This window comes from Mixophyes fleayi, chromosome 6 (genome assembly GCF_038048845.1).
Source record: "Mixophyes fleayi isolate aMixFle1 chromosome 6, aMixFle1.hap1, whole genome shotgun sequence".
Lineage (NCBI taxonomy): Eukaryota > Metazoa > Chordata > Amphibia > Anura > Limnodynastidae > Mixophyes > Mixophyes fleayi.
The window spans coordinates 62,460,229-62,482,938 of NC_134407.1; the positions used below are offsets into that span (position 1 = coordinate 62,460,229).

The following is a 22,710-nucleotide window of genomic DNA, read 5'->3' on the forward strand; positions in this document are numbered from 1 at the left end:
ATAACAGTGCTCAAGGGTTATAAGAATGTGTATATGCTCACCTCTTGGAGCAATGTCATAATCCATCACCATCACAGAAATACCATGAGACACAAGTGCAGGAACCATGAAGCCAGACTCTTCTTTACTGAAATAAATTACAATAGTTATATACGACACAAATTCCAGTACAATTCCTTATTGGGCATAAGATGGTACATTATAGTCACATAATTCAAAAGTTAAAAATTGTGTTTCTCTATAAGTTAAATGCAGATGACCTCAAAGCGTATCCCTACCCTCAAAGGGTTAATGATCTAATTTCATGTGTAAAATGTGAGGCCAGAAATATTGTGTCCTGTATTAGTAGATAACTTTGTCACCTGTAGAGGGAAGCCCAGTAGCTTGAAAGGCCATCTGGGGTGAGCTACATCCTTGCATAGGAGATTTTCTTTAAAACCTAAAGAGATGTTGGACAGATGGGAGGGAGCCACTCCTAGCAGGAGATCTTACACAAGGAAGCCACATAATGGCTTGCAAATCGAGGCAAAGAGAATTCGGTTTTCAACATACAACTTACATCAATGTAAATCAGTGATCAATCACATTCATTAGAGATGTTCACTGACCCCCGTGTTTTGGTTTTTGATCTGGATTAAGTTCATGTTTTGGTTTTGGCAAAACCGCCCTCGCTAAAAATGCTAAAATCACATAATTTTGCTCTTTTTTTGTTCCTACATTATTATTAACTTCAATAACACTAGTTTCCAGTCATTTCCAGTCCACTTTGACCACCTCACAGGTCACAATATTATTTTCATACACTTTCGGACAAAGACTGCAGCGACCTGGCTGGATGCTAAGCGACAGAGCAACGACACAAACACACGGCAGTTCATAGCACATCTAATAAACATTTCCACACAGCAGTGGCAAAAATTTAAAGTGGTGCAAGATGGAATTGTCCTTGGGACCTTCCACCCACCCAGGAATTGTCCTTGGGCCCTCCCACCCTTATGTATGATATTGAAAAGGACATGTACAGTTTAACAAAGCAAGCACTCTGCATACCTCCCTCTCATCCCTGAAGAAGTACCAAACTTATGTAGACACAGGAATGGATGTTACAACTGGAGTGGCATTACATCTGCTTCAGACAGAATGTGACACGGAACATGTGGGCAGCATGGAATCTGTCCGTCATGTTGGAATACGCTGCATCCTCATCACTGTGTATCCTAACACAATATTAATTCATCCCCACAGGAATTCACCATTACAGAAGTCTCTGTAACATAAATGTCAAAAACAAAAATGTAAAAAAAAAGGGCTTTTATCTTTTTAAAGAAAAAACACATCTTTAATAAAGGTGAAACTTTACTGTAGAAAAACATAAAATTGCTAACATGCCATTCTACCCAAATATTAATAAGCATTCCAGCATCAGCAAACTTCCTTCTGCCAGCTAGATCCCAGCAACTGCAATCTACACTGTCATCATTCTCACCCTCATCAGTGTGTACATCATCCTCACACAATACTTATTCATCCTTGCTGGAATCCACCATTACAGAAGTCTCTGTACTTTGATATAAATGCTAGTAAAGGACTTTCTCGTGGAATTTGTAGTTCATTTTGATGAATATCATCTTTTCCTCATTTTTAGGAAGTAGCCTCCTACGCCAATCGCCAGCAAGGTTCACGACTGTGCTGAAAATGCTTTCACAGTACACATTGAAGGGTGGGCAGCTTAGGTATTGCAAAGCGAGTTTGTACATGTCAGGCGCCGTCCCTGTGCTGCGTCTCCCGCACAGGGACGGGCGCCTGTCTCCGCCTGCAAGCGTCTGGTTGCTAGGTAACCAGACGCACTTTTGGGTCCTCATCAGCGGCGCGTCCCATTGCCTAGCAACGGGATGCTACTCTCAGACTCCGGCGGTGGTGTTCAACGTCACCACCGCCAAATAGATAGCGCTGCCCCCTCTACCTATAAATACCTAGCTCTGGCACCTAATGAGTGCCAGAGTATTAGGTCTCCTGTACTCCTGCTCTCCAGTACTATATTCCTGTGTTTCCCGTGCCTTCCAGTGTATGACCCGGCTACGTTCTTTGACCACTCTACTGTTTCCAAGTGTTCCTCGTGTATGACCCGGCTATGTTACTGACCTTTCTCCTGTCTCCTGTGTTCCAAGTACCTGACCCGGCTAGTTATTTGACCTCGTTTTCGGATCTCCCTTTTGGCACCTCTCGCTAGCACGGCTTGACCCGGAACGCCTGACTCCTCTTCCATCTACGCTTCACTGGTTGCTCTCTCTGAGGACCGCGACCTGCGTGTCTCCCGCAGCAAAGTCCATACTTCCTTGCGGGGGTGCCTGGCGAAGACCTGGGACACGTTAGACTCCGCACCTCTTTGCTGAGCAGCGCAGAAACCAGTAAGCTACACACCCTTAGTTCCGTGACAGTACATGGGTCTCCAAATTGCCTCCCAGTATGTAAAGGGACTGTCTGACGTGTCTTTCTGTGCTGTCGTTAAAATAATCCTCCACCAATCTTTGGATGTTGATAGTAGGATCAGTTGGCATTAAGGCAAAGGAGACATTATTTTTGGTCAATTCTTTTAGATCAGACCAGATGTCAAAATGTTCTGCTGAATCATCTGCATCATCCTTGGGTCTCATAGTAAAGCTTAGTTTTTTCCAAGCAGCAGTAGCCTGAGAAACTGAAGGAGGGGACGCTGTAGTGTCAGGTACCACTTCAGCTGTCAACTTGCTCACAAGGAGCTTATTGCATCTCTTGAGATCTGGGTCAGTTGAAAAGAAAGAGAAGACATAGATCTTAAACCTAGGATCAAGCATAGTCGCCAAAATGTAGTGATCCGATTTCCAGAAGTTGATAACTCTTCGATTCTGGCAAAGCGATTAAAGTACTTCATCTACAAGTCCGACATACTTAGCGTAATTTCTTTGTTTAATCTCCTCTTTAAATTTTTCAAGGTTTCTAAAAGTCTAATTAAGAGAATCACTTTACTCAAGCTAGCAGTGTCTGAACTGACTTCACAGATGACTACTTCAAATCGTTTCAGCACCTTGCACAACACAGAAAGTATTCTCAACTAAAATACATTCCCCCTCGTTTCCCAATGTCATGGCTTGTGGATTAAGCGTGGATGACCTTGTTACCACCTCTTGCTTCAGTTGGTGGCAGGGCAAAATAAATTGTTCTTGCATCTGCTGCAGTTTTCTACATGTTGTTGCAGAATGCCAAAAATGTCCCGAAATTTTTCGGCCCACAGACAACATTTCCTGCACATCTGTGTCATTTAAAAAAAGCTCTGTACCACCATGTAGATTGTGTGAACAAAACAGGGAATGTGATGGATTTCACCCAGCTGTAATGCTCTCACAATATCTGTGGCATTATCATAAATGATATATCCTAAGGAGAGTCCAAATGGGATAAGCCATGTTGCAATGACATCCCTTCGTTTTTCAGCTTGTAGAACAGGTGGTAGAGGTCTTCACCTATAGCAGCCGCCTTTACCGTAGAGCTTGATACGCTCACAGGTACTCAGATGCCCCCAATTCTTAAGCTCAGCTTATGGATAAACCATAGCGCAGGCAAGAGGATCATGGCAAGAGATAAGCATACTCAAGAACAGGCCGAAGTCACAAGGCTAAGGCAGGCAGCGAGGTGAGGTTCAGGCCGGTAGAAAGACAGGTTATCCGAGTAACAGGCAGAGGTCAGGGTCACGAGCAATAAATCACGGCCCGAGAAACAAGCCAAACGTCATACACAAGAGTTCAGAAACAAAGCACAGGAGCAGGTCAGCAGCCAGCAAAATGAACGCTGTAACCATCAGTGAGGCTAAGCCCTCCCTGCCTTAAATACATAGATCCACCAATAGCACCCTGCAGAAGTTAATCAGCCTCAGGAGGCTGTTGATTAAATTGTCCTAGTTGCGCACGGCCAGCTGTCATGCCAGGACACGGCGATCTTGATTCAGAGCGCCCCGACCGTTACCTTAGTGGAAGTGACATCCCGGTCGTCATGGAGACGGCTGGGACGCAGCCAGGGTAAAAGATCGAGTTGCGGCTGCTATGGGAATGGCAGCAGCTCATAACACTAAGTAGTCACCTGTGAAGTGAGTTCAGACACTGTTAGCTTGAGTCAAGTGATTACCCTAATTAAGACTTTTGGAAAATCAAAGCTCAAGTGGTACATGACATGATGACGTCTCCTCCCTCAGTTTCTTTGCCAACTGCTGCTAGCCAAAAACGTAGCTTTCCCAAGACACCCAGTGGTGAGGCAGATGAGTCAGCACAACATTTTGACATTTGGTCTGGTCTAAAAGAATTATCCAAAAATTGTGACAGATCTGTCAATATATTAACTACAAATTCCACGAGGAAGCCCATTGCCGGCAATTACATCAAAGTACAGAGACTTCTGTAATAGTGGATTCCAGCGGGGATGACTTAGTATTGTGTTAGGATGATGTACACACTAATGAGTGTGAGGATGATGACAGTGTAGATTGCAGGTGCTGGGATCTAGCTGAGAGAAAGGAGCTAGCTGATGCTGGTATGCTTGTTGATATTTTGGGTAGAATGGCATGTTGTCAATTTTATGTTTTTCTACAGTAAACTTTCACCTTTATTAGAGAGGTGTTTTTTTTTCTTTAAAAAGGTACAAGCGTTTTTTTACATATTTGTTTTCCTGACTTAAATCCACTATGCACTTGAACATAGACTTTCGCACATGACGTAGAGAGATTAGTATCATCATGACTGAGACTGGAGAGTGACAAGAACAATGTAACTGAACACTGGAGACTTTGAAGAACACTGCCACCCCTCTTCTTTCTGTTCTAGCTATGACGCTGCCCAACTGCACTGGAGACTGCCAATAACCCTGCTACCACTTCTGTGTCTCTCTGTGAAATGATGCCTGATCTCCATGGAGGGCAGTATTTATAGAATCCAAAACTCTCAAAATCCGACAACGCCGTTTTGCCTTGTTTTCAGTTCTGAGCCGCCTTGACTCGGTACTCGGATCGAATATGTTCGGATGGGCTCGGTTTTCCGAAAACCGAGCCTGAGCATCTCTAATATTCATAAAAAGCATGATGAAAGGCAGCCCTGCCCATACGTCAAATAAAGCTGTCTGTCATGCAGGGAGGGTGAGAACATCAGTATCAGCGCAGCTAATACACTGAACCAATGCTGTTTGGTATCTATAAATTCGTAAATTTGTATTGGATTTATTAATAATAAAATTGGGTCTGTGTTATACTCCCCAGAAAAGATATGTTACATTTTAGCATGGGTATTGAACAGACATGTATATCGTGGTTGTAAAACTGTGTCACAGCCCCCGCCCTTCCCCCCCAAGTCCAAACCTCCCGGAGGAGGGGGGTTTGGCCTCAGGGGGGGCTGTGACACAATATGCATGTTTAGAAGAGGTTGGGTATTTGACTGTGTTAACCCTTTAAATACCAGTATGGGAAGTGTTAACTATTTTTGCAGAGTATGCGCAGTTGGGTAATTAAGTCATAGGTTTTTCATGGGCCTTATACGTAGCTGGTGGAAGTTGCAGAGAAGGATGGAAGCGTATGCCTGTGTTAGGAAAGGGATCAGTTATATCTGTAGCCTAACAGATAGGTGAGAGTGAGAGTGAGACTGGAATCCTGTGTGTTCCCTTACAGTAAGTTTCCAAGTCACAAGTGCAATTTGGTAAAGGTATTCCGAAGCAAAGTTCACAGGGAAGAGGATTTTACTAGATTACTGTCTAGAAACTGCCCCTGTTTAAAACAGGCCATCAGAAGTATTATTAGAAAAGATCATCACTGGATCAACAAAGACTTTGCAGACTGAGGCAGGTCAGGAAAGTGATGCACCGAAGTCAAGCAACAATTAGCATTTTATCTTACTGAATTCCACCCTATACATTTTAAGTGAAGCTCTACTTTAAATTTATTAAAATAAGAAAATGAACTGTAGGTATAAAACAAACAGACCATTACAGGGGCAAACGCAGCATTTGTAGAGAGGGGTTTCCATGCAACACCGCCAGTGGGCGTGGCCAGCATGCTTCAGGTCGTGGCAATAATTTTAGACAGTGCTTGGCTGCTCTTCAACTCTTCCTATTCCCATCATATACACGGGCAATTCTGCGTGCACTACTGTTAGAGGCACACAGCTCTCCCTTTTCGAGCAGAGCTGTGTGAAGCGAGAATACCTCCCAACTGTCCCTACAATCAGGACAAAGTCCTGACTGAGTGTGTCAGAACAGTTGACAGACTGTCCTGCTCTCTCCTACCTGTTCTTGCTGCTTTCAATACTTGTTGGGGAGAGATGGCTGTGAACAGTGCAGACAGAAACGATCTGCACACAATCTGCAAAGTGGCTGGTTCCGGCGCAGGGTCCAGCCACCTCAAGCATACAGTACCCCAGGCTGGGAGGGGGTTTCCCCCCCCCCCTTAGGTTTGCCTATTAATTAAAAGGACATTATCATGCAAGCCACAATCATCTCTGTGCCTTCTCTCCTCTAAGCTGTACAAGTTCAGCTCCTGAAGCCTTTCCATATAGGTTTTGTCATGCTGCCCATGCATAATTTTAGTAGAGACTTTCTGAGATATGGCCTCCAGAACTGTACACAGTACTCAAGGTGAGTTCTTACCTTAAATTAATCAATCATGAGTGATGGGACATCAATATTTTTTTACATGCCTTTGTATGTATAAACTTTTGTATATTTGAAAATGTTACATTGGGCAAAGTGTGCCTTGAAATACACTTCTCTGCATAATGAGTCTTATTAATTATATGGGGCAAGAAACAATCTCAGCCAGCTTAGAGTTGGTGCAAACAAAATCTACTGTTTTCGTGGAAAGCAAATGTCTGTGTGTCCTTCTACAAAGCAATAAATACCACCATCTCTGCTTTTACCTCATTTAAAAATCTCATTCTGCAAAATGAAATCTCATTCTTTCACTGCTCCACAAAACTAGGTGCACTGATGTGCTTACTATGTAATTAGCAAGGAATGCCTAACTTCTCCCATCAGCCAGTGCAAACTTCTGCTTCTCCACAAAAGTGGCACTTTTGAGGGAACCTAGGCACTCCAGCACGAATCAAAGCTCATGACACCAAAGAGGTTTTCTGCACCCTGGATATACTCCATAAATTACTCCAGCTGCTTTTCACTATGCTGGAAACAATAGGGAGCTATATTAAAACAATCAACCTGATAATGTAGTTTGTAGCTCAGGTAGTCTAACCCCTGACAAAGACCACTATGTAATTTGTGACATATCAATGACAACTCTGATAGCAAATAATAACCACTACTAATTATCTCTCATAGATTTTTCCTTTTACCTCAGAAACTGCCAGTATCCTCCATGGATGTACACCAGCAATAGATGGCCTGTGATGGAAAGAGAGAAGTCAGTAAATCACCTATTAGATGAGGCCATACAGGATTCCACATAGTCTGGTCACAGGTTCACGGTCCATCAAACATAAAAATTGTTTTGTTTTATATAAAATACAGTAGGCCTGATTCATTAATGAAAGTAAGGCAAAAAGGAGCAAATTTTCTCTTGGATAAACCATGTTACAATGCAAGGGGTGCAAATTAGTCTATTATTTTTCACATAAAATAAATACTGGCTGTTTTTTCATGTAGCACACAAGTACTTGATAGCTTTATTTTTACACTGAAATTTAAAGTTGAAATAGAAAATGCCCTACACACCATGCACATGTCTGGGTGAGCAGGAGGACAGGGGGCTCAGAGGGGTGTAGGTGACAGGAGGTTTTCTGCCTCCTCTTCTTCTTCGACTACCCTGGTGTTTTTTCTTTAAAAATACCAAGGAATTGAAGTATGGAAGCCAGTGATGGTTTGATATGAATGGCAGTATTTGGTGAGTGGAGTGAAAGAATGAAACTGGAGCTATAAGAATACATTGAGTCATCAATGAAAAGGTAAATGTGGTTAAGACTAGACTAGGCTGTTGTTAATGATAGGAGAGGGGGAGCACATAATTGTTTATTCAAGTTTGTGTGAGATCCAAAAACAGTGGAGTAATGTGCAGAGTTCCATTGATTTATCTATAAGTGAAGAAACTCCATGATTGGAATTAGTCACCTAAATACGCCAAGACCTGAATGTACACTGTTTGTCTTGTCCCTTGTAACACTAGTAACACAACAACTGTAGCTGCTGCCTAATTCTGTGAGGAAACCATGTTGCCTCCTTGCTCTATGGGAAAGTGTATAGGTGTTTTCCATCAGTTTTTAGTGAGCAATGCTCCCAAAGATTACATAACTGTCACAATGTGCGTGGGCCATGGCACAAATTGCATCACCATTTTGTATCCACTTCACTAAGCACCAAGTGGTAGGGATGTGATAATGTGATTGTGTTATCATGCCCCTGCCTCTGTGTCTTACTGAGGTGATTATGATGTGATTGCGATGCCCACTTGACTATGTGGCATTAAGCCCCACACACATCTCTTTTTTTTTTTTTTAAATACGTTTTATTAATAACATCTTATTTTGACCAGTATTACAGAGTAAAAAAAATATTCTTGAAAGGTACATTAGTAGGATAGCATATACACATATAAATTAAACAGTATATATGACACTCTCTCATAGTGCTTTTACAATATAAATTTAACTTCATACTAATCTAGTACCATGAAGATGTTGTTTTTATTTTGAGCTGTATAAACGAAGGGGAGAAGAAAAAGAAGAAGGGGAAAGGAGTGGTGCAAGGTAATATGGTGGAGGAAGAGAGGGTTGGGAGGACTGGGGAAAGGAAGAAGGAGTTCACGCTTTTAGCAGGAAAGAGCATTTTAATCTGATAGTTCCATTAAAGGATCGGGCTCGGCTAGAATTGAAGCAGGGGTTGATTATAGTATGATGCCCAAGGAGACCAAACCCTGTTGAAGGACACGGAGGAGCCCCTCAGCACACTGGTGATATGTTCCATCTGATAGGTAGGCCACACATCTCTTTTTACTACCTCACCTCCACGTCTCCCAACAGCAATGTAGAAAAAGTGTAATAGGATGTACTCTCAATATGACTGCCTCTGCATATGTTAATATAAATGGATGCAACCAAATTGATTGCTCTGCAGGGATACAGTGATTTACCAAACACAGGCTTGGATGAACATTTTCACCCAGAGAAAAATAACAGGACATTTTCATGGCAGGAGACTGCACAAGCTACTGAAAGTGATAGCTGTACCCTATTTTCACCCATTCATCTAATTTGTTTTGAAATGTGTTCCCAGTATATCCTAGTTCCTAGGTTAATGACAAAATTAATCCTGGCTATTCAGACATAAATGTCTGTTAAACAGGGTGGGGCAAAATCCTGGAGCAATTAAAAAGCATTTCTGCATGCTTCCTGGTTTAGCTAGCACACTTATCAGCTTTGCAAACAAACATGCTTTTGTTGAAGAGGAAGTGCAGACCGGTTATAGGACTCCAACACCCAGCCAGGTGACAGCTTCAGTACATATACCCATATGGTATTTTTGTAATATGAACAGCACTGCAACAGCGATACACAGCAATAATTAACAAAAGAATAAACAATGTCACATATCAGACCGTGTAATCTTGTGGATGTATTCCATGTGTCTAAGTAATAGCTTGAGTGCAACATTGCTTCCTGTGTGTTAGACAGTGTGTAACTACATTATCACTGATTACTACACAGTGATTATATTTTGTCTTATTAATTAATTGCAGGTTTCGTTCATTCGTTCGTTTAATGTTTAGCCACCAGTGCTGTATCCAGTTTGGCCACACACTTGGAAGTCCAAATTTAGCAGATGCAGTAATTTGGTGGTTGGACCGAACATTGCAAAAGGCACAATGTTTCCTGTTCTGACAACATGCATGATTATGATGTCAACGACGAACTGGTTTTACTCCTAGCCTAATCAAAATGTAACTCTATTCTATTATGATTGGACAGATCAATCTATCGATCTATCTATTTATCGCCCCCCAGGTCCAGTTTCCCAAATCCTTGACAACTTTGCCGCCTTGCTCACTTATTTCCTATCCTTTGACCTGCCTACTCTCATACTAGGCGATTTCAACATTTCCATTGATAATCCCAGTGTCTCTTCTGCCACTAAACTTCTTTCACTTACCTCCTCCTTTGGTCTCTCCCAATGGACCTTATCTCCTTCCCAATGTGATGGGCACTCCCTTAACCTTGTCTTCTCCCGCTACTGCTCCATGTATAGTTTCTCCAATTTAGCCTTCCCACTCTCCAACCACAACCTCCTTTCCTTCAGCCTCACCTTACCTCATGGCCTCCACCCTGCACCCAAATCCACACGTACACAACGAAACCTAAGTACTCCTAACAGGGGCAAACGCAGGATTTTTAAGGGGGGGTTTACCCCCCCAACAAAGAAAATTAGAGAGAGAGCGTGAGCTGCAGCAGCTCCATTTCGGTGATTCTGAATTGGACAGCAGCCGCAGCGCTGTCAAAGAAGCGTCCGCAGCAGTGCTGTACAGTGCCGATCGTGGAGGGGAGGGGTTTCTGGAGAGCTAGAAACCCCCCCTGCGTGAGCCCCTGCCTAACCCAACCCACTTCTCATTTTCACTAAAACAACTATTTTCTCCACTGACTGCATTGTCATGTCCTAATCAGGTTTACCTATTTCTATAACAGAACACTCACTTCAGCCCTTGACAATGCAGCTCCAGCTACTACATATAATCTTCGACGATCCAAATCCCAACCATGGCACAACAAACAGACCCGTTACCTGCAAAAGTGCTCCCGCAGTGCAGAGCGCCATTGGAGGAAATCTCATTCCTATCCTGATTTCCACCACTATAAAGTCATCCTTTCATCTTACAGCACTGCCCTTTCAATTGCTAAAAAAACATTCTTTAAATCTCTAACATCCAACAGTCTTCTAACCCACAATGCCTTTTTGCCACCTTCAACTCACTTCTCTGCCTACCTGCACTCCTCCCCCTTCCTCCCTCATAGCCCATGATCTTGCCACCTATTTCAAAGACAAAATCGACACCATTCGACAAGATATTTCCTCATCCCAAATTCCACTCACTCCATCCCCTCTACCCACCTTTACCTACACTCTCCAATCCACCTTTAATTCATTCTCTCCAGTATCTAAAGATGAAGTGTCTGCACTCCTTTCTTCATCTCACCCTAAAACCTGTCCCCTCGACCCTATTCCCTTCCAACTTCTCCTTCTCCACTCCCTCTCCTCCACTGTATGCCCACCTCTATTTCACCTCTTCAACCTGTCTCTCTCCACATTTCCATCCTCGTTTAAACATGCGCTTATCTCACCATTTCTAAAAAAGACATCTCTCGATCTAGTCTCTCTCTCCAACTACCGCCCTATTTCTCTCCTCCCCTTCCCTCCAAACTACTTTAGCGATTAGTGTACAAATGCCTGTTATACTTTCTCTCTTTTCTTTCCATTCTCAACTCTCTGCAGTTGAGCTTCCGCCAACAACATTCCACTGAAACTGCTCTCGCAAAAGTTGATCTATTTACTGCAAAGTCTAAGGGTCATTTCTCTATACTAATTTTCTTGGACCTCGCTGCTGCATTTTACACTGTTGATCACCCTCTTCTCCTATACACCCTTCACTCCATTGGCCTTCATGACACAGTTTTTACCTGGTTCACTTCCTACCTATCGAACCGCTCCTTTAGTGTTTCTACCTCAGGCACATCCGCCCCTCCACTCCCACTATATGTTGGGGTCTCAGAAGGCTCTGTTCTTGGCCCTTTACTTTTTTCATTATACACCTCATTTCTTGGGGCACTAATTCGCTCATTCAGCCTTCAATACCACCTCTACGTTGATGACACCCAAATCTATTTCTCTTCCCCTGACCCCTCTCCTTCTGTACTATCTTGTGTAACCAACTGTCTTTCTGCTATCTCCACATGGATGTCCCAAAGCTACCTTAAGCTCAATATGTGCAAAACAGAGCTTATTATCTTCCTTCCTTCCAGAGTCACCACTTGCCCTCCAATCTCCCTTACTGTCAATAACACCACACCGCAAGTCTCCCAAGCCCGCTGCCTTAGTGTCACACTTGACTCCACCCTCTGCTTTATTCCTCACATCCACACTCTCTCCCAGTTTTGTCGACACCTTAAACACATTGCCAGAATACGCCCTTTTCTTAGTGAATATGCTACCAAAACTCTTATCCATTCTCTCATAATCTCCAGTCTTGACTATAGCAACCTCCTGCTATCTGGCATTCCTGACACCCATATATCCACACTTCAATCCATCCTAAATGCTGCTGTAAGGCTGCTCTTCCTCTCTCACCGCTCCACATCTGCTGCACCACTTTGCAAATCCCTACATTGGCTCCCTGTGTCCTCCAAAATCAAATTCAAATTCCTCACCCTTACTTATAAAGCCCTCAACAACACTACCCATGCATACATCTCAAATCTCACATCCAAATGCTGTCCCTCCAGTACTCTTAGAACTACCTCTGACCTTTGCCTTGTCTCTTCTCTGGTAACTACCTCTCACTCCTGCCTACAAAATTTCTCCCATGCTGCTCCCCACTTATGAAGTTCCCTACCATGCTCAAACATACTTTTCCACAGCCTTCAAATCTTTAGACGCTCTTTGAAAAACCCATCTCTTTTTTAAAGGTGACTGTTATGACTGCCTTTGTTTTGTATCTGGCAGCAGTACCTATAATTCATCAGAGGTGCTGCTGTCCTGCTCCTGAACTCTGCAACATGCCTGAAGGAGTTAATCTCCTTGTCTGATGCTAATTAGAACTGCACCTGTTGCACTGCTTCAAATACCTGCCTCAAGCTGTGCTATGTGCAGTTCATCCGTTTGTTCCTGGCTGCTGCTAACCTGCTCCTGTGTTATTTGGTATAAACCTGCTGGACTGAACTTCTGTGTATGACCCCTGCCTGTACCTTGGAACTTGCCTGCTTGCCTGAGACCCCGAATCATTTGCCTGTACCTTGGACCACGCTATTTTGCCTGTTCCCCTGACCTTTTGGACAGACTTCTGGACCTCGCTAATTTGCTTGATCTCTGCCTGGCTATTTGGATATGTTTGTCTGATCACTGCTTTATCCCTGGACTCTGTCTGCTTTCCTGGACAGCCTTGTGCCTTCTGGACTGGGGTAAAACTTATTATACTTGTTCCTGCCATTTTACTATACAGTCTCTTTTGGAACCTGTTATCCGTGGATTTGAGTTATCTTTGTTAATATATTTACCTGAATAAAGACACTTTACCTTACACTACCGTTGCTCTTTGTGAATGCACTGGGATTCATAACATGATGAACTGCCATACAATCTGATACTGCTGATTGCACGCCCTCTGCCTTAGTCCTGGAATTCCTAGTGTTTTTGCATTGAACTCTGTGTTTGGCTATTAGACATGTCTGTAAAACCACAATTACAAATGCTGCAAATGGACATTGTTCAGCTCCGTTACCAAATCATACAACTATCCACTTTACTCCAAGAACTGCTTAAAACTCTTCCTGCTGTTGTGATAAGTGGTTTCAATACTAATTCTGATTTTAAAGCAACAAACTCCTTTAATGAAAGCATGCAGACCACAGAGAATCTTCCCAGAATTTTTTCTGACATTGGTGCTGCATCTATGGTACTGCCAGCGGTCCCTACCATTAGGGATTCTAAACGATCAAGCTACCTGCGTCCCCCTCTCACTGAAGAGGAACGATGGCGCAGAAGGATTGGTAAACTATGCCTCTACTGCGCCAGTGGCGAAAATTTCTTACAAAGCTGTCCGCTCCGCAGACCACAACATCCTATGGAGCAGCCTTCAGTGTGCTCCTCTCCAGACCCTGGATTGTTCTGCACGTCACCTCCTGTTGCTTTACTTCAGCCTAATCTGCCAGTTCCAGTTGCCGCCTGTCCTGCGGTGTCAGTTTCAGTTGCCGCCAGCACTGAACTTCCGGCCATTGCCTCCTGTTTCGAGGTGCCAGCCTCTGCCTTCAGCTCTGAGTCTCCTGCTGCTGTGTCCGGCCCTGAGTCCGCTGTGTCCGGTCCTGAGTCCGCTGCCTCTACTCCCGAGTCTTCAGCCGCTCCCTCTACTCCCGAGACTTTAGCCGCTCCCTCTACTCCCGAGACTTTAGCCGCTCCCTCTACTCCCGAGTCTTCAGCCGCTGCCTCTACTCCCGAGTCTTCAGATCCAGAGGGGGCGCTGCCCTTACAGCCTGCTCCAGAGGGGGCGTTGCCCTTACACTCTGCTCCAGAGGGGGCGCTGCCCTTACAGCCTGCTCCAGAGGGGGCGCTGCCCTTACAGCCTGCTCCAGAGGGGGCGCTGACCTTACAGCCTGCTCCAGAGGGGGCGCTGCCATAACAGCCTGCTCCAGAGGGGGCGCTGTTATAACACCCTGCTCCAGAGGGGGCGCTGCCCTTACAGTCTGCCCCAGAGGGGGCGCTGCCCTTACAGCCTGCCCCAGAGGGGGCGCTGCCCTTACAGCCTGCTCCAGAGGGGGCGCTGCCCTTACAGCCTGCTCCAGAGAGGGCGCTGCCCTTACAGCCTGCTCCAGAGGGGGCGCTGCCCTTACAGCCTGCTTTAGAGAGGGCCATGTCCCTCCAGTCCGTTCCAGAGTTGCTTCTCAATGCGGTCCAGCCCGAGTTGCCTGTCCATGCGGTCCTGCCCGAGTTGCCTGTCCATGCGGTCCAGCCCGAGTTGCCTGTCCATGCGGTCCAGCCCGAGTTGCCTGTCCATGCGGTCCAGCCCGAGTTGCCTGTCCATGCGGTCCAGCCCGAGTTGCCTGTCCATTTGGTCCAGCCCGAGTTGGCTGTCCATGCGGTCCAGCCCGAGTTGCCTGTCCATGCGGTCCAGCCCGAGTTGCCTGTCCATGCGGTTCAGCCCGAGTTACCACTTGGTACTGTCTGCTCTGAGGCATCTCACAGTGCTGTCTGCTCTGAGGGATCTCACAGTGCTGTCTACTCTGAGGCATCTCACAGTGCTGTCTGCTCTGAGGCATCTCACAGTGCTGTCTGCTCTGAGGCATCTCACAGTGCTGTCTGCTCTGAGGCATCTCACAGTGCTGTCTGCTCTGAGGCATCTCACAGTGCTGTCTGCTCTGAGGCATCTCACAGTGCTGTCTGCTCTGAGGCATCTCACAGTGCTGTCTGCTCTGAGGCATCTCACAGTGCAATCCAGTCAGAGTGCTGTGCCCAGTCCGGGCTTCCCGTCAGGAGTGCCCAACTTGCCGTCCCAGTCGGGGACTCCTGCTCTGCCCTTCCAGTTGAGGACTCTTCAGAGACTGCTGCACAAGCTGGGTACTCTCCAGTGACTGCTATTGAGCCTGAATTCCCAAAAGCCTCTTCTGAGTCATCAGATACTCCTCCAGTCTTCTTTGATGGAGACATCAAACAGTTTGTTACGGTACTCGAACTTTCCATGAAACAGTTTCAAGAATGTCCGGATTATTTTGTTGACCAATTTAACCAAGTGGGTTCAATTATTATGTGTTTTAGAGGGGAGCCACAAACCTGGGCCTTCTCATTACTAAATTCTGATGACCCCATTATTAATAATACCATGGACTTTGTTAATGCTGTTTGTCAGAAGTACACTCCATTCACAGTCAAGTCATCTGATCACGATTTTTCTGTGCCCGTTCCAGCCTGTGCGTCAGTTCCTGCACTTGTCCATAAGACCTCTATGAATGTGTCTTCCATCAGACAGTCTAGGTCATCTAGGGAGAAGGTTAACAAGAACGGAAAAACCCTTGCTTTGCCACTTCAGTCACAACATACACCAACCTTGGTGACTGGCTTTTTGGGCATATCATCATCAGGTGATAAAATAAAAGGTCCTATCCCGACTCTAGGCTGGGACTCAGAATCTGAAAGTGAATTTGTGGAGGATACTAGAGAGTTAGTGGACGAACTTGCCAATTCTTCTGCTTCTGAAGAATTGGGTCTTCTTTGTACTCCATTAGAGAAGAGCCCAATTGTGTCTCCAGGGAGATCTTATAAAAAGAAAAAGAAGAGGCGAAAGACCTGAAGGGAGCATGTATGGAGCATCTGGAATCCGCTATGTTATGACTGCCTTTGTTTTGTATCTGGCAGCAGTACCTATAATCCATTAGAGGTGCTGCTGTCCTGCTCCTGAACTCTGCAACATGCCTGAAGGAGTTAATCTCCTTGTCTGATGCTAATTAGAACTGCACCTGTTGCACTGCTTCAAATACCTGCCTCAAGCTGTGCTCTGTGCAGTTCATCCGTTTGTTCCTGGCTGCTGCTAACCTGCTCCTGTGCTATTTGGTATAAACCTGCTGGACTGAACTTCTGTGTATGACCCCTGCCTGTACCTTGGACCTTGCCTGCTTGCCTGAGACCCCGAATCATTTGCCTGTACCTTGGACCACGCTATTTTGCCTGTTCCCCTGACCTTTTGGACAGACTTCTGGACCTCGCTAATTTGCTTGATCTCTGCCTGGCTATTTGGATATGTTTGTCTGATTACTGCTTTATCCCTGGACTCTGTCTGCTTTCCTGGACAGCCTTGTGCCTTCTGGACTGGGGTAAAACTTATTATACTTGTTCCTGCCATTTTACTATACAGTCTCTTTTGGAACCTGTTATCCGTGGATTTGAGTTATCTTTGTTAATATATTTACCTGAATAAAGACACTTTGCCTTACACTACCGTTGCTCTTTGTGAATGCACTGGGAGTCATAACAGTGACCTTATCATCAATAACACTATTCACACTAATGCACCCTCACAACTATCCCAATCTTCACTCTGAGCCACTTCTCTTGTTTCAGCTGTGCCCTCTCCCACTTAGAATGTAAGCTCTCTAATGATCAGGGTCCTTCACACCCTTTGTTTTCATGTCTGCATTTATTTTGTCTACCTTGTATGTTACTGTTTTATATGTGTATTGTTTTCCCTACTGTACTGTGCCCTGTGGAGACTTACAAATCTATGATAATAATAATAATCTATTGTTGTATGCCCACACATGTTAAAATTGTGTTGCAGTTCAATCTAAAAGGACTGAATTGGCCTACAATTGACACATTTCTACATTTTACCAATGTGCAGAACACAATAAGCATGGGCTGCCAAATCACCCCTTTAATATAGGTCATTGGTTCAAGTTTAGACTAAACGTTCACTAATTCCATTTGAAATAAAGAGTTGCGTCCTAAATGGGAATAGAGGTGCCAGCATGGCAACACACAGTAACTGCAATGTGGAATAAGCATGAATAACAACCTGATGGCACTTAGAAATAAAATTAAACAGATTGGTTGCTAATAGCACTGTTATTCAATAAGCCCTATAGTATACCAATTCACAGCATGGTAGAAAGGGACATCATCACAGTTAACCTGTAAGTCAAAGATCTGAGTATGCAAACATATAGAAAAAAGCATCCGCGCTGGGCCTGAGGTTCATCTGGACAGCCATGTTTTCAGCCATCAATGTACGAGTGGGACCTATTAAAGTATGATTTGCAAAACAGGAGTTCTGTGCAATCAGGTCCTTTGAGAATCCAGAACTAGAAAATATCCAATAACTATTAAACGGGCGACGCTAGTGTATGTCCACTAAGCCTGGGCTCAGATATTGCACTTATGCCACTGAAAGGACATAAAGTAAATCTTTACTTATGTTCCTGGGAGATCTCACCTGTTGCTTCTCCGTCAGGTAGATACATGTCCATTTTCTCACTTTCTCCTTCACCATATTGGATGTTCAATACTGACTGTGTTGTTGATCGGGATTTTTTTGTACCTGCAGTGAACAGGAAGGGCAAGCTTAAAGTCTGACAATCTGACACTGTGATAAGACAATCAGCAAGATTTAATTGTTGTTTATATGAATTACACCATAAAATAATATATCATATGCTTAATGACCATGAAGATAGTAGTTATCAATATAACATCTGGGCAAGAGGACTATTTCCATGATTTGTTGCATGGTTTACACATATTTATTATAACATAGATAAAGGCCGCCTTTATAATTTTGTACCTTCTGTAAGTTCCATCACATGTGACTCGATCACTGCATCTTTGTCCATACGATGAGACCAATGACTTGGGGAGTACTGATGCTCCAGCTCCTAAAAAAAAACAAACAGTGTATGGTGCCAAGTGACAAGGACATTTCACCACTTTCGGAAAATAAAATGTTTGAAATATTTAAAATAATAAAATTAATATTTTTTGTAATCACTTGGCAATGAAAAAATACATTTTCAAAGGGACCTCTGGTCGAGTAGAAAAGTATATGCATAGATACTGGTTTGTGGACCAAATGACTAAGGCTGGGTACACATTACAGTGTTTTCAGCCGAGTATTGGGTGAATCAAATGATAAATGACCGTTTGGCCTGATATTGCATTAGTGTGTACGCCCCAGCAATGAACAAGGATCGTTCCAAAGTACAAATAGTTTAATTTGATTGTTCAGCAGAACTATAAATCTTGTTCAGCTGTGGAACGACATCCTTCCAATCCTGCAGGATCTTCATACAGTTTACAGTCATGATTTTTTCAGCCAACGGTTATGACAGAAGAGCACAGATCTGAGGGTAAATCTTCTAAAACATGTATAGTATGTACGCGTGAATCGGTATGCTGATTGGCACTTTTTTTTCTGCCGTTGGTACAATCGTTGTAAATAACACATTGGTCGGAAAATTCTGTAATGTGTACCCAGCCTAACACAATGGCTAAGTAGCTTTTGGTGCACAATTTGAAACCAGTCCCCTACATATACAATGGTGGCAGACTTTTTCGTAATCAACCACTTAAGAATGGAAACAGGAATTGATCAACTAGCACTCCCTAAAGTTAGGGGGAAGGGGTACTGGATGCTGCCACTATCCTAGTAGGGGGTGAAGCCTGAATCCCCCAAAGTACAAATGCCAAGGTTGAAAAATAGGATTAGGCAAATTGGGTTAGGGATAGGTAAATTCAGGTTAACAATGAAATTATATAATAGCAATAGTGATAGGTTCCTGGTCACATGATCGCGTGTCTCGGTATGAATATACAGAGGAAATACACTTGTGTATAATGATAATTAGTCCATTCAGTTTTATGAAAAACCCAAAATGTCAGTGCCCCAATATCCTTGGGGTGAAAAACCGATCCAGTTGGAATATGTCCAATAGAGATCCTGTGTTCCACAAGTGACTTTGAGTCCTACGTGACTCGTCCACACTCCCTCCGTTAGCAATATCCATGCATTTATGAAAGGACAGAGAGAGGCGGTGTATAGTGAAGAATAGCTAAGTAAAATGTGTTAATTAAAATATAATAATCACACTCACATTTGAGTATGGACAATGGTTCCTCAAAAGGAATCTTTCAACGTCCTTCCGTCAGGGGAACAAAACCTCCTACACCGCGTAAAGTGTTGTTAGTTCACGGCTCACCGGCTGCAGCCCAGATGTGTGGTGGAGGGGATTCTAGGACGTCAAAGAGCATTGCTAGGTAACAGTACGTGGCTGTGATAAGTTCCAACATGTTTCGTCATAGATTATGACTTCATCAATGGGTAATTTACTTAGCTATACTTCACTATACACCGCCTCTCCCTTTCTTTTCATATATGCATATATACCTATACCTAACCCAATTTACGCCTAATCCTATTTTTCAACCTAAACATAAAAATGGAGTCTATGGGACTGATTCATTAAGGAAAGGAAAGCAAAAAAAGGGAGTAACTTTGCACCTTGGCAAAATCATGTTGCATTGGAGGGGGAGGTAAATTAAATTCAATTTAAAATGTGGGGACAGATTTATAGTGGGGGTAGGGCATGTCCAAGATCAGCTTTAAATTTTAGTATGAAAATAAAGCTATAACGTATGTGTGCTACGTGAAAAAAAGTCAGTATTTAACTTATGTGCAAAATAATAAACTAATTTGCACCCCTTGCATTGTAACATGGTTTGTTCTGGAGAAAATGTACTCTTTTTTGCATAACTATCCTTAATGAATCAGACTCTATGGGCTAGATTTACTAAGCTGCGGGTTTGAAAAAGTGGGGATGTTGCCTATAGCAACCAATCAGATTCTAGCTTTCATTTATTTAGTACATTCTACAAAATGACAGCTAGAATCTGATTGGTTGCTATAGGCAACATCCCCACTTTTTCAAACCCGCAGCTTAGTAAATCTAGCCCTATGAGTTCAGTAGGTCCCAGACCCTCTTTAATATTGGTCTTAAAGTGATTGTCACTGGTTCTTAGGGAGTGGATAGGCCGAATTCTCACAAGTACTGATTTGACCCCCAAAAATGACAGCTTCCACTGTGTTAAGGTGCTCTTTAAAAGGAGTAGCTTTTTGAGAGAGAGGGAAGCTCTGCTCTTTTCTTGCACATCTCTTGAATTACTAGCTCTTGGGCTGTAAAGATCACAATCATCTCTATTAACTGAAAGGAAGATGACCTAAGCAATTGAACATATTAGTTGTACTTTCAGTACTTGACATGTAAGTAACATTCTACTGAGATGTATTGCCACAGAGAGTATTCTCAACGTACCTTTTTCACTAGCTTCCTCAGGCTCTCTCTCTCCATGTTGGACTTGGCTCCTGTCAGAGGGACTCTGACCTGTAACAGGAGATTTCAGCATATTACAATCCACAAACAACAGGTTTATCCAGGTGCCCCTCCCAGAGACAGACCGAAAATATTTAATCAATGGCACTGCTTGTGTATATATGGTATAGTAACTTAGCAGATGGTTGGCACCCCTAAAGTATTATAAGGAAGGATTCTACAGGCCCGGTGGTATGGTAGAGAGGCGAAGGTTACCCCAGTGGTGTTGGAATAAAACAAGGAACACAGGGCTAAAACTGCATAAACTCGTATTCTCTTTGCTTGTGGCCGAAGGCTTTACCACAGCAGCAGATCAGTAGCGGTAGTGTAGAGAAGTAATAGCACAATACCATAAACATTCAATGTTATTTAACATGTCACAAAATAAATCAACTTTTAGGAATCTTGGTTCAACAATATGCAAACATAAATCAACACAATATAAATCAAACATAAATCAACACAATACTTTTAGTGCAATTATACTGATTATCAGAGCCATAACTAGGGCTGTGCAACAGGGGCAACTGCCCAGGGCACAACGCTGAAGGGGGCGCAATTTGGGAATATTTTAGGTTCATCTGGTTGAAATTGAGTGCTAGGGGGGCGGCATTTGTCTTTCTCGCCCCAGGCGCTAGAATTCTAAAGCTGGGTACACACTACAGAAATTTCAAACAACTTTTTATGCCGAGCGATTTTACATGCGATCGATGTTCCGATCGCTCGGTCCATGGACTGCATACACACTAGCCTTGTTTAGGACGATAAAGGGAAGAGCGGACGTCCCTTTAGCGACTTTTTACAGCCATATTGTCGTGAGAAATGACTGTAATTTCATACTCACTGTTGTGGATCGGTCGGAAGTTTATACACACTACACAACGGAAACGAGATTGGAACGAAAATATTAAACGGTACGACCAACCAAATGAGGCGACAATCGTCCATTTGGGCAGACTTTCGACCATCGTGTCACTGCACACACTGACCTGACTTTTTAACGAGCGGTCGTATGTCGGCTGATTTAGCCGATCATTGGATGAAAACTGTGTAGTGTGTACTCAGCTTTAATTACGGCTCTGCCGATCATACTTATCAGACAAAAATCAGCTGAGATGCAACAAGAATTAATCCAGCTTGTTCAGGTTAGATACTTTCTAGTTCACTGTATGATATACAGAGCAGTCTCTCGATTCTTGGCTATCTATACTGTCCTTTCACCATTAGATTTTGTGGAGATTCCTTTTTTTTTATAGTAAGGTTTACATACATTTAAAGTTTGCTTTCATTTCCTGACAGTAAAGGGTGTGCGGGTGGTATTATAGATTGGTGGCAGGGTTGTGGTAATGCAGAATATTGTGAAATGATGTATTACTTTTTTTGTGGTAGGATTGTAGTAGAATTCAGTGTGTGAAGTTTTGTTCCTATTAGTTCTTTTTACCCTTTGATGGTGTATATAGTGTATTTTATTTTAGACAAAGAGATATTGGAGTTATTTTTGCTGCAATTTTTAATAAAAACATCAACCCTTGCAGAACTACAGCTACTTATTCAAAATAATGAAAATGCTATATGTGCCCATTTTGCCACCTGATTTCATGCCCAGAACAGTGTTGGGCCAGGCAAAAGACAGGTGTTTTATATGTAACTGACCACTCTGTGTTGATTTCCACTATCAAATTGGTGGCCCAATGGCATTTAACCCTTGCAAAACTACAACTACTTATTCAAAATGATAAAATATGGTGACTTTGCCCCGATTTCATGTCCAAAACCTTGTTGGGTCAGGCTAAATATGATTGTAGCTTGTATAAGGGACCCCCCCTTTAGCAGTGCCGTAACTAGACATTTTAGTGCCCTGGGCGAAACAGGGCACCGGCGCCCCCCATCTAAGTGGGAGTGGCATTTCACAAGTGGGTGTGGCCAACCTAATGTGTGGGTGTGGCTAGCACTTTACTGAAAGAATTCTGTTACACATATTTGCAAATGAGTTCTCTGTACAGCACTGCTGAAGAAATTCATGAGTTTAGTTGTTTTATGTAGAGGACAAAGTATATATTTATTTTTCATAAACCGTACTGAGAGA

General features: G+C 43.4%; 1 protein-coding gene across 1 annotated transcript in view; it reads right to left on the minus strand.

The window, feature by feature from the left end:
* Positions 1-20,631, minus strand: part of AFMID (arylformamidase) — a 39,803-nt gene extending 19,172 nt beyond the window's left edge. The window contains exons 1-5 of the mRNA XM_075215210.1: positions 20,568-20,631; positions 18,044-18,134; positions 17,696-17,800; positions 7,356-7,404; positions 42-127 (exon numbers count right to left, since the gene is read on the minus strand). Coding sequence (XP_075071311.1) covers positions 42-127; positions 7,356-7,404; positions 17,696-17,800; positions 18,044-18,134; positions 20,568-20,603 — 367 coding nt within the window. The 5' untranslated portion in view covers positions 20,604-20,631. The remainder of the gene's footprint in view (positions 1-41; positions 128-7,355; positions 7,405-17,695; positions 17,801-18,043; positions 18,135-20,567) is intronic.
* Between the last annotated feature and the right edge of the window lie 2,079 nt (positions 20,632-22,710).